Genomic DNA, 12,917 nt, shown 5'->3' on the forward strand with positions numbered 1-12,917 from the left:
TGCTTCATTTATCATCAGTCCTTACCTTGAAACATTCATTTCTGCAGTACAGAGGTGTCAAATGAACCCTCTTTGGGAAGAGAGATGGATGTGAAACCCCACTAATGGCGTTAGTGTAATACGGGTAGATGAGGCAAGGGAGAGAGAAGGGGCCTGAGCACTGGGCTCATTCTGTTGTGTTCACTAGCCCGTTTGCTGAAATGAGTTTTCTGTTCAGATGAGTTGTGACCACTGTGCTCAAGAATAATGCAGCAGTCAGTGTTCTCGGAAGAGCTCTTCTGAGTTCAGTAAAAAAAGTGAAAAACAAGACAGATGTGGGAAAGGTAGGCTATAGCTCATGCAATAAACATATGGTGGCTCGTATGGCAAACAGGTTCTCATGTAGGGAAATTCTTGAACTTCCCATGTGAAGGCTGAGGGGGAACAAATACAACATTCGAATCTGAATAACTGGGGGCTTACTGCATCAGTTATATTTATTGCATGCAAGATAATATTTTTACTTTCTGTAAGTTCATGTGATTTTCATTCAAAAGAACACTAATTCTAGAAAGGCTGTGGAATTTGATTGGAGGGGAGTTCTAATTACAGCAAATGGAAGCTTATTCATCTTAGTATTACAGACTATGCTGCATCAAATTGAGTGAAGACTCTCCAGCAAATCTGAGTTGGCGATCTCACTCAATTGAGTATTACTTGTCTATCAAACACTCTTTAATATGAAAAAAAAAAAAAGAAAAAAGAAGGAAAAAAGTTTTCAGTCAAAGCTTTAGAGTTAAATGAAAACTCAGTACTAGGGCATCTTTCAAACACTTCTTTGAAGTTGTGCCTACGTTGCTCAGTATGAATTTACATAAATACACATTCATTTTGTGGCTCTTTTTTGGTGATCATTATGGTGTCTGGTAGTTAAAAGAAAACAGAAACACTGCTTTTCGGATTAATGGAAAGTATCCCCTATTTTTTTTTTTCTGCAAGGGCCCATGCAATTTGTGTTCTGTGTTGTGTTTTGGAAGTATAAGTCAAGGAAGATACCTGAATATTTTTATTTAACATACTTCATGTAAGGATGTGAGTGACTTCTGAAATAAAGATGTTACAAAAGTGTTTAAAGCTAAAACAAATCAGGTATTCCAACATAAATATTTAGAGTGTTTAGATTGGTACCTATGTAAGGATACCTTTCCGATTTGACTTAGTTGTGGTGTGCTGCTTGCTTGCTTTGTTGGAATATGGAAGAAAAGAATTGAATACAAGAGTGTTTGAAATGTTACCACTAGGCAGGGCAGTGGGGTAAAAATGAGGTACAGATGAGGAAGTCTGGTGGTGGTGTAAACTGAAGTAATGCACTGAGGTTTTTAAACACTAAATGATAAGCAAAGGCAGGATGACCTTAATTGTTACGGATTTTATGATTGCAGTGCTATGCTTTCACATTCAACATAAATTACAAATGCTTTCCACCAATTTATTTAAATACCAATAATTTAAATTTGACAAAAGTTTGTTAGGCTCTGAGATCTGTCGTAAAACCTGAAGTCTTTGTAGCCTAGCGTATTGTGATACTTCTGCTGGGAATTTCATGCTTAGCTTTAATTCACAACACATCACAGAATCAAGTCCAAAGTAGCTGATTTTTAATATCTTGTGATAAGTCTGCTACAAGTGGTTTATTTGGCTTTTGCATGTCTACATGCGAGACAAAGGCTTCCTTAGATATAGGCACGGAGAATATGTGGCTGTGTAATGTAAACACTTGGATACCTGGTTTTGGATGGACCTGTGTGTCAGTCCAGGATGCTGCATTTGCCACCACTTCTGCTGCATTTTGGATGCAAAAGAACTTGTTGGTGTTATAAAGTGCAGTTTTCCCATTGTCATTAATGTGAGTTAGTAGCTGTGTACAAATACTTTGTCATTATTTATCAGTTATCACCAAATTAAGTAAAGACGCAGTAACCTCTTGGTTTTTATTAAATGGAAATCTATGTGGCTTATTGTGCATTCACAAAAAACCGAAACCTCTTGGCTTTAGTTGTCATAGAATCATAGAGTAATTCTAGTTGCCTCAGGGCAGGGTCACCTTTGATTTCAGATGAAGCTCCAGTGCAGCCCTGGGTTAATTTTCTTAATGTGGCCACTTTTGAATAACGGAATAGTTAAACAGAAATGTTTACAAAATCTTGGCTATCTTTTTGATGTTTGGGTAAAATAGCTTATTTTGTAATTGTCGTTTTCCCTAGCACTAGAGCTTTAAGAAAACCTCATTTCCATTCTATGATTCTTTGGTATCATTGACTTACAAACCAAGATGTACATCTGCATTTTATGACTTGCAAGGAGAAGGGGAAGGAAATGGGGGAAGAGCGGTGTTTCTGAAACTTTGCAGTGAATGCAGGTTTTAAAAAATGATCAGAACTCTGTAAACTATTTTGCACTTCATCATTTAGGTTTATTGACACTTTGAGTGAAATTTCCACTCTTTCCATGATGGATTGTAGAAGTTTAGTTGGGGGTTGACAGTTCATCCATCATATCAGGCTGCCTAACCTTGCAGTAAATGAACAATAAAAGTCCATTATTTATATTGAGAATTTTTGCGGAGATGCTTTAAGATTGCAATTTGGCCTCTGAAAATAACATTTGATGTTTTTCTTGTTTGCATCCGTGCTTTCTTGTTTTACTGGTTTTTCATTTTCTCGCCCAAAGAGAAAGCTGCTTACCCAAAATTCTAGCTTTTTGTACTTGTTTGTTCTGATGTTTATCTTTTTAAAATACGAACATTTTAAAATACTTCTGGTTTAATTACAAAAAAAATAATCACAGAAGTAACAGCTTGGAAATCCATCCTTTTATGTCTGTATGTATCGGGGGTGTTTAGCTCACAACCTGAAGTTCATTTCAGAGCAGCTTTTTCCTCAGCCCTTTCTGTGCCATAGAACAACTAAATCTGTTTTCACAGTTTTATTCCTCGTGTTGCTATCAACAGCAAAGGTAAGTTCAGACCAGTGTTACCATCAGAACTAGGACTCGCTCTCTTAGGTGGTCTGTCTTCAAAAACCCAACTGAGGTGCTGGGTGGTATGTGAGTTGCTTTGTGGATCTTACTGCAGATCAGCTACCAGTTTGCACAGTGTCATTGCATTGTGGGGAGTGGGTTTCCATGCAGCTTCTCTCCAAGGCACCGCATGAGTGCAGAGGAGTATATGGTAGGTGTTCTTAGAGGGAAATAGCAGCAGCACAGAATGTGTGGTTGCTGAACTTCTTTTCACAGAAGCTTGAAACTGGTGGGAAGTAGTTTAGCAAGTACTTGGAGAAGGAGTTGTGGCCTCAGCTGTTTGTAGGATGCAGCATAGCGTTAATTGTTGAAGAGCTCAAAGCTGAGGTCTTCTGAGCTGAGGACTCTGGAGGCATTATACGTTGGGGTCGGTTGTTTCCTCCAATCAACCTGTTTGGATGCCTTGGGCAGTAGAGGCTGCACTTGTTTCTGTGGCAAGATGTTACGTACCTCTAAAATCTGACCTTGGTTTTTCCGCAGTCTCTCTTCTTCCCCCTTTCTTTCTAGATACTGTTTGAAATTCTGTGTTTATTTTCAGTCTCAACAAAGAAGCTGACCGCTTCATGATTTCCCCAGGCTTTATTTCTTTCTTGTAAATTGTTCTGGTAAATGTTTCTGGGAGGATGTCATAAACGCTGCAGGAAAGCTTCACCTAGGAGAGAGTTAGGAACAGAGCTTTTTTTCCCTGTTCTCTGGCTGGCGGGAACACAGAAAGATTAGTCTCTTAAGCCTAATGTTAACCTTTGGGACTTGCCACCCACCTCTTTATCATCCTTTGATTTTTTTTGTAACTCCACTCCATTTTGCTTTGTTGCTTTTTAGTACAAATCTTTTACTTCCTGAAACTGATAATGCGAGTGCTGAAATATCTCTTTCTCATCTTCCTAAATATTCTCACTGTTCTTGCTCTTGGAAGGCCTTCTTGCTGACCTCTTGGCTAATTATCTGGTTGTATGATAGTGCCACTTAATTGTACTAGAGGTTGTTTGAAAACCATAGCAGTTCAGCAGGCAATAGGCTGACTGTTTTCTGGTTTTTAGATAAATGGACTAAGGACGTAAACACCCAGACTTAGTGATGAGCTTGTGCTTGTGCAAAATAGAAAACCAATGCAGTTCCTATAACCTAAGAGCATAGTATTAATTGACATGTACCTGATTTGTCTGTCCTTCCACCTGTAAATTATTTTAAATTACTCTCATATTTTTGTATGACCAGAAAAAAAACCCTAGCAGAGTATTAACTCATGCTGGTAACATCAGATCAGCCTGATGTGTCTCTGTAAGTGCATCCTGACTGTATTGCAGGTGATCCTGTAATGCCTTTATTGAGCCATATCCTTAAAAAAAATGCTTAATGCTCTAAATAGGTTTCCTTCCAGGTATTCAAGCAATTAAATAACTCTTCAAGGAAAAAAAAAATCCTAATAAAACTGAGAAATATGGAAAGAGTGAGCAAAAATAATAATTCTAAATGTGACTTTGTATGTAGTGTTTAGTCTTTCAGAAGTTATTGGGGAGGGGAACGTGTGTCAAGGCTTTTTTCAAAGCATATATTCTTTCTGTGATTTTTTTTTTATTTTATTTCTCCTGTTGTTTACCACAAAGTAGTATGTTTTAGCACTAAGTTTATAATAATTTTAGCTTTCAAAGATCAAAGATTTTCAAAGCATGAAATGGTTGCATGGAATCATTATATGAAATTGTTTCAAAGCACTTTTAGTGCAAGTTGCCTTGGTTTCAGTCTTACAAAGATAATGGTCAAAAATAAATTTAATTAGCCTGCAAAAGTGCATTTTCCTAATAAAGAGCTAGGGTTTGTCACTGCTGATTTTAATTAGACATCTGGCTAATAACAGTTAGTAGATGCTGCTAGGAAAATATACCATTAATTGTATTCTAAGTTGATCACTGTGTGAGCTTTAGAGATAAAATATAATGGTGATTACCCTCAGTGTAGAAATCAATTGACAAACTTTCTCTTTTGTTTGCAAGCGTTTCCCCTGTGAGTCCATCAAGGTTGATCTGTTCTAGCTGAATAATAATATCCCCTGGGAGGAAAATGGCAGTATCTCTTCATTGCTCCCAGGAGATCTTGTCAAAGAGCAGGGGATGTATATAAAAAGTGGGAGGGAGGGAGGGAGGAAGGGGGTGAAAGAGGGATAATGAACCAGAGGACGTGACTGATGTGTTAAAACCTTTAGGAGGAAAAAGGAAGTTGAGTTGACTGGAGAAAATTATTTTCACTAAGCAAAAATCTGTGCTTGTTAAAATCTTCCTAAATGGTCAACAGTTTCATTTCCTAATGTCCAATCTTCCACTTGGGAGCCAGCAATAACTATTAACATATAAGCCTTTAATTCCAACCTTAGGTGAGAAACTAGATATTTTATTTTTTTTTTTTTTAAGGTAAAGTTGGAAATCTGGCTTTGGGTACCATGATTAAACACACCTTGAATACCCCATTTCTGTTAAAAGGAAAGACTACTCTGTCATGTTACGAAACAGGATTTCTCCTTCAGATCTACTTGGTTATTGGTAGCCTCCTATACACTGGTCTCCAGATTCGTAGCCCTTTTAAAATACAAAATTACTGGGTTTTAATAGCAAGGGGTTTCGTTTCCCTGTGACAAAAACGTAGCAACTCCGCTGCATGGATGACAAACATTCCATCTCCATGCTTGGATAAACTCCATCAAAAGCACATTATCTCCCACTTCTGTGGCCAGCTGTCTAATTGTATTTGTTGTAGCCACTCACTGTTGGAACATGATACTAGTGAAGAGCAAGAATGATAAATTGCTCACTGTAGGTGATAGCAATGATGATAATTTTTAATTTCCTTGTTCCTAAGTGAATTGGTAAGGTTGCCTTTATGAGTTCTCATAAGGAGTCGAGCGGTCTCATTTGTTTTATCCTGTTAAAATGCTGCATGTACGAGCAGCCATTTTCTTTAGAAAACAGCCTCAATATTCAGATAGATTTGAATTAAAATTTAAACTCCACTTGCCATTTCAGCTAAGGGCTCTAACTGGAAAAGAACAGATAATATGTACTAATGTTGATCTACTACATATATTACAGCTTTTTGTGATCTTTATGTATTTGGTACATGTCACATGAATGAACAGGGGAAAAATAGACTCAAATAATTTATCTGGTAGGGAAGAAAAATGTTGAAGACCAGTGAATCTTACTGGGAGGACGTGTTTCACTTAAAGGTTTTTTTGTATGTTTGTATGAACACCTTAGAAACCCTTGGTGATGAGTGAAAACTTTAAGCTACTTTACACGAACTCTTAATCAAAACCTGTGTTTGACAAAACCAGGTAGAAGTTAGCAGCTGCTGTTTTAATTTCAGGAATATTTTACTCTTAGTTGAGTGAACTCTTTAACCTTTATAGGTTGATGCTTTGCATTCCCATTAAGGTACATAGATTCCTAAATGTTTCCTTAGTTCTTTATTTAAGCTTCTTAGTTCCCTCGGTAAACATGAAGGCTTTGTTCTGGGGTTGGAGTTTTAGTCTTCATAGCTCTGCTTTTCTCCTGGCAGTTTATTTGAGAGCAGGAAGAATAATATTTCTGTAGTGTTTCCCAATATTTAACATCCTTTGAGGCTAGAGGATGTGTCAGGCTGCAGTTGCAGTTATTTATTACCGGTTTAGAAGTCATTATTTTTGTTTTCCTTTTTCATGCTAGTCAAGAGACTGGCACTTGAAAGATTCTTCCAGAGAAGTCTTAAGTTCTTGCAGATTAGTTGCTGGTGAAGTTGTAAATGAGCTGTCAAAGGTGGAGCAAAAAGATGAGGAAAACTGCAGTAGAAGTAACTGTTATTGTTATGCTTTAAAAAAAAAAAAAAACACACACACACCAAAAAAGCAAAACAAATCACCCAAGGCAGCAGTTGTAAAACATCATCTAGAATTTATGGGGGCATTATTTGCTTGTTCTTTTTCTGTAGTTTGACTTGTCATGAAGAAGATGCCACCTTCAATAAAAATCTGGCCAGCGCTATATTCCATTTTAATAGGCTTGTGCCTGTGATTGCTTTTTGTATGCCACTTGTAAGTGATTGTTTGTTTTTCTTTATGTTTTGCTCCTTAGCTCCATGTGTTAAACTTTACAACAAGAGGGGAAGACTTAATATTTATCCAAGCCGTAAACATTGGAAGTGTCTGTCTTTATAGTATTGCATTTTAATAGAAGTTTGTGATCGACTGTCACAGCTACTGCAATTTGTGGTAGCGTTCAAAAGTGAAATGAAAGGAAAAACATTTTGAACATCACTTCTACAGAATTATTCCACTGCAGTGTGCCTGAATATGAAAGATAAGTATTGTGCATTTCAGTATAAAACCAGAACCAAGTAATGAATTAAAAAAAATTTAAGATTTAAGGGAAGATATAAATTCCTAAAAAGAAGCTAGTAACCAAACCCACAATTTTATAGCTAGGTTTGTAAACTCTATTTATTAAATCCTTTGACATGGCAAAGAAAACGTTCTTTGTGTATTAAAGGTAGTGTCATTCACTGATTTTATCTTTTTTTAAAAATTATTGTTTTGCTACTCCTAGAATAGCTGATTTTTTTGAATGTGAAAAGATCTACGAAATTGAGTTTTAACAAAAAAAGCTACACTCTGGATTTAAAATGTCAAGGTAGGAATTAATTGATAACATTTGTACTTGTTCTGTGCTAGATGAATAAAACCAGACCGTCATAGTAAGGCTGTAATGGTCTATTCTTCAAATTACTCGATTGTTTAAAGCCAAGTTTGAGTGGTTGTAAGAAGCTGTCAACTTGTTTTCTGATATGAAGAAAGTGTTTAATTGGATGTAAAGAGTAAGATTCCTCTTTGACATAGACCCACCCACTCTTTAGGCTAAGGTTTACTAGATTCACTGCAAATCTGAGGCTTCGTTTTCTCTTGGGTTCCTTCCTTGCCTGGCTTCTACAAAAGGTCTGAGCGCGATGCTGAGGTCCCATCCCTCTGTGCCCTCCCTGTATTTTAGCACAGAGAAAACCCAGCCTGTTTCTTGTGATGGTACTTCTGAGTGATCAGTTCCATGCACAGATGGGAATGGATGGGAAGGAATGTTGAAAGAAATAAAGAATGGTATCGGTAGCGAACTTCTTAACTATTTAATATGAGCCTGGGACCACCTCAGCCTTGAAACTCATTACGCCTGTCCTTACTGATTGCTTTTCTTGTTCTACAAAATCGCCTGGTGGGTTTTTAGGAAGGCTGGGTGTGCTCATTATTAATTAGTCTGTAGGTATCTGTGTAGCTGGCTTGAGATCCCTTAGGCCTGGGGCAGATCAAATGACAAACCAGCTCAAAAGCAGAAAGATCTCAAAAAGCCAACAGTCTATTAAACAAATTTTGCAGCTGGTCTGTAGCTCCTGGGTTTGGTATTACTCGTATTGTTTTCCCAAAGATGAGAAATATGAGGGGAGAGGCTTCTTTCTGGAGATTAAACACAGTGTTGGTAAGTGGTGGCAGGTTGTCTAAAAATGTTTATTAAAGACAAATTACATAGTTGTAACCAATTTAACAAAGAAAAATTGTTAAACCAAGTGTGTGTGTTTCAGGGCGGAGGGGGTTAGGTGGCTTAAAAATGGTTTGGAAATGTATTAATGGAAGACACTTATTAGATTTCTAAATTGCACTATGTGCTCTTACAGGTAATTTTCAAAACATCATTCAAACTCTGTGCTGTGTGTATTTAAGCATACAACCTCTATTTAGCTACGCAGGGCTGGAGTTGCCTGCGGACATAGCTGACTAGAGAGTGTTTTGGTTTTGGGGTGCTCCTGCTGTCCCAGTTCCGACCAAATTTTTGGGAACACCTGAAGCTGTTCACAGGAGCCTATCCTTAGGGATGTGAGGAATTTATCTTGTTAGAATATTTCTTGATATTTTTTTTTTTTCCTTCTGGCTCAACAGTTATTTCAGTATCAATATTAAAGGACATAAATCCATTTTAGAATGTAACAAAAGGAGTGTATTGTATCGATGTAGAACTTGCTGTTCTCTGTAGTCGCTGGAGCTCTGCATAAGGTGGTCTTTGTGATGTGTAATAATTACTGTTACTATCTCTTGATTTAGATATTCGAAGTCAGTGTTTCGGGTTGTTTCAGTTAGGGAAATGATTGATGCTGTAAGGCATGAGGTGGGTATTTATCCTAGTTGTTTACAGAAGATGTGTACAAATCCTGTTTCTCTGAGCACAGGAGGCAGCAGACAGCGAGGGACAGTTTCTTGCTTGTAACTGCAGTTTCTGTTCAGCCTGAACTTGATCCAGTCCCCCAAAAAATGCAGCTCTGGGGATGTCTTCTCAGGGTAGCGCGTAGAGTGTTTCTGTTACTTCTTGCTACCAAGTGTATAGATAACTGCATCCACCTTAGCTATGGTACATCTGCATAGAGCTTTTAGTTTTCTAGTCCAAAATACAGCTTGATAGTCCCGTATTCTCTGTAAGCCAATTTTTTCCCCCTCGTTACTTAATGTATTTTTGTTGTTGCAGCCTTTCTCCTATGATTGTATCCTAGGTCTGTCTTGTAAGTATATCAACAGTATTGACCTGATGATTGAAAAACATGTTTATGACATAGTAGATCTCTGACTAATGTCCAGAAGAGGTTGTGCATCAACAAAAGTAGTCTGATGGGTCAATAAAACTTTGTCAAAAGCTTCTCAATCTTTACTCCAAAAGGCATATTAGAGACAAGGCTGTAATTTATTTAAGAATGACATTCTCAGCATTGAGTGATAGGACTTAAGGGATGGAAGAGTCACAGTTTCCAACGTCTGGTGTTTGTTTGTCACGAAGGTCCCCCCGTGTGTCCTTGGATCATTTTTTTTAAGAATATCTGCGCACATCAGAATATGGAACTTGCCAGGCTTCTCTGGAGCGCCCTTATCTGAAAAAAGTTACGTTTGATGAAAAGCGTGATCTACGCTTACTTGTTATAACACATTGTATTCTCTACCACGTTGCTGAAATCTGTTCTGGATGTAGGCTAGAGAGGAAAAAGACCAGAATAGTTTAGCTATCATTCAGATTACGTATTTCATAATGATTAAGCCCTGTGCCGTTCATTTTGTTACCTTAATTTTGTAAGCGTGTTTGACTTTATTTTTTTCCCTCACTCTTATCTCTTGAGTCAGTACGAAGGGCATGCTGCAGAACTCATCCTTGGTAACTATTCAGAGCCACCAGTTTCCTAAACTTAGAGAAAAACACGCTCTGTGAGAGGAGGTTTATAATCAGATGCTGGCGATGAGTTTTCATGCAACGGGCCTGCCATCTTTGAATTGGTACTTCTCTTGTTCGAATGTGCTATAGCTGACGTGGGGAGAATCTCTTCCTGCTGTCACGGGGATAGAGCCCTCAGCTGTTGTAGTTGAAGTTACTCAACAGCTCCATCCTGGGTCATTTCTTCAGGCTGACACGTAATAGAAAAGCATGACTGCCTTGGGCCTGTGGTCTGGTTTCCTCAGCATATTTGTAGGAGACAGTAGGAAGCAAATAAACATGATCACGAACAGGATATCAGAGGTGAAACTGTGGAGTGGATGGTCTTTTATTAGCATCTTCCAGTTCTTGAATTCTTTGCCTTTCCGGGACTCTCACAAGGCTTTTTTTGTCAAAAAAGCAGGCTGGTATTAAAAGACTGTGTAACTAGTAGTGTCAGTATGCTGTTCTGTCTGCGGACGTTTTGTATTTCTTCTTCTCTTCAAGCTGAACGAGGAGTACCACTAGTGAATTACTGAACTTGGAAGAGAGAGGCTGTCTTTGAGGTTAGGAGTGAGATAGCAGGAGAGGCAGAAGTGCTGCAAGGAATCTCATGGAGAGTTACTATTGGAAACTATTAACTGCTGGAAAGGTCAGCCTGAAGCATTTGGGAATCACTTTCCTTATCTGTGTGTGTAGTAGAGGGAGAAATATATTCCCTGCCTGGTTATGCTCTGCCTCTGTTCAGAGGGAGCTTTTGTGGCCAACGGTGTTCATCCCCACCAAGAGTGAACACGTCACGCAGCATCCCTTGTGTTGTGTGCGTATCAGGGAGGGCGGGGGAGCCATAGAAGACAAGGACGGAATTTTATGCTTGTGGGTTTCACAGCCAAAAGTTTGTTTGCTTGTATGTAATTTTAGTTGCAGATAGGGGGCGTGGGTTATTTTGGAAAGTCAGACTAATATTTGATATGTAATAAAATGCAGTTAGTGTGCTGAGTATTCTTGAGTAGGACAAAGGTATGATGGCAGCTTATTTTTTGACTTAGGATCTCTAGCATGGTAGAAATCCTAAGTCTCTAAGCGTGTTCCTCTTGGTAAAAGCTTGAAAGAGAGAAGAAATCCCAAAAAATGTATATATTAGTGATATACTTTTTCCTTACTGTCATTCTTATTCCTTTATCTTATTTGCATTTTCCTCTGTTTTTTATAGGCAGTTGCTGGTTATTTTGATATATTTTTTGAGAAAAACTGTCACAACAAGGTGAGTATTTGGGGTTTATGCACTTTAAAAACTTCTTTGAGAAATGAGGGTGGTTTTGTGTTTTATTCTGCCTCAAGGTGTTTGGCAGTGAGTCTGTTTCACTGTAGCAAACACTTCATGTGCATGTGTGTTCAGTAATTGATTGATGTGGTGTGATATCAAAAATGTTGTTCTTAATCAAACTCTTGAACTCTTCCATTGCAGGTCTTGTTTTCAACTGGTCCCCAGTGTACCAGAACACACTGGAAACAGACAGTTTTTCTCCTGGAGAAACCAATTCCTGTAGAAGCAGGTATGTTTAAATTCAGTTGTGGTGCAACAATGGTTGTGTTACACTGCTGTTGTCCTAAAATTTAAATCTAAAATACCTTAGAAATGATGTGTGAAAATGAACTAGTAAATAAATCTTTCAGCTGCTGCTAAATTTTTTGTCTTGGCAAAGCACTGGGATATATCTGTCTATACAAAGTTCATGTTAAAAAATACTTAATCTGCATAGGTACACATTGTAAGTGGGCATATGTCTTATACTTGTGTAGCTCCATACTGTAATTTTGACGAGAATTTCTGTATCAAAGCATTTCTGAGGCAGAAAAATGTAAGATCAGAACTCTACTATACTCTGTAACATTACTAATGTTCTCAAGTATTGCATTTTTCAAGTGATTGTATACGATTTTTTTTGTAGGGCACCTGAACTACACTGTCTTTGTTAAATGAATCATGAATATATGCATGGGTGTTGTACCTGGCACTGTGGGATTACTATGTAAATTGAAAACGGTTTCAAAAAAGTATGGAAGAACTTAATTTGATGCACTGTAAATTTTTATAAAATGGTTAAGTACTGTAATAAGTTGCACCTCGAATGTGATGCAAGTAAAAAAGGCTTTTGTTGTCATTAGGGATAACCCAAAATGCAGGTGCTAAATTGTTCAAGTAAGGCTTTGAAGACTCAGGTGATGCTTGTTAGTGGGTTTGATTAGTTCTGTTAGGTAGGTCTTGAAAATATGTTTCTATGCAATAGTCAAATATTCCGTGCTTTATAGACACAGAAATAGGTCCATGACTGTTGCAGGACAGTCATGCAAGACGATGGGCATACAGCAGGTCAAGAATTCTAAGTCGTGCCCTCTTATTCCTGTAGAACTGCACTTTCTTTCAAACTCTTCTGCTCCTTTTGTAATCAAAGGAGACGAAGTAAATTTTTTATGCTGTTCTATTATTTTTTATTTTTGTCCAGTTAACCACTAGATATTTATTCAGTGCTGTTGAGCTCTTACCCAGTGGTGAAATAGATGTCATTGAGGGCCAAGTTTCTTCCCATGCTAGCAGGACCAAGGGCGGAACCCCAGAAT

The 12,917-nt window shown here is 37.9% G+C and overlaps 1 protein-coding gene across 3 annotated transcripts in view; it reads left to right on the top strand.

Moving 5' to 3' along the window:
* PRMT3 (protein arginine methyltransferase 3) overlaps positions 1-12,917 on the top strand; it is a 63,881-nt gene that overhangs the window by 40,169 nt on the left and 10,795 nt on the right. The window contains exons 14-15 of one of the 3 annotated variants that reach the window (XM_080405221.1): positions 11,509-11,559; positions 11,764-11,851. In XM_080405221.1, the coding sequence (XP_080261347.1) occupies positions 11,509-11,559; positions 11,764-11,851 (139 nt within the window). Of the gene's footprint in view, positions 1-7,160; positions 8,471-10,802; positions 10,942-11,508; positions 11,560-11,763; positions 11,852-12,917 lie in introns of those variants that run through there. The other 2 variants (XM_080405223.1, XM_080405222.1) reach the window with 2 other exon arrangements.

This window comes from Falco punctatus, assembly GCF_963210335.1.
Source record: "Falco punctatus genome assembly, chromosome: 10".
In the NCBI taxonomy this organism is placed as follows: domain Eukaryota; kingdom Metazoa; phylum Chordata; class Aves; order Falconiformes; family Falconidae; genus Falco; species Falco punctatus.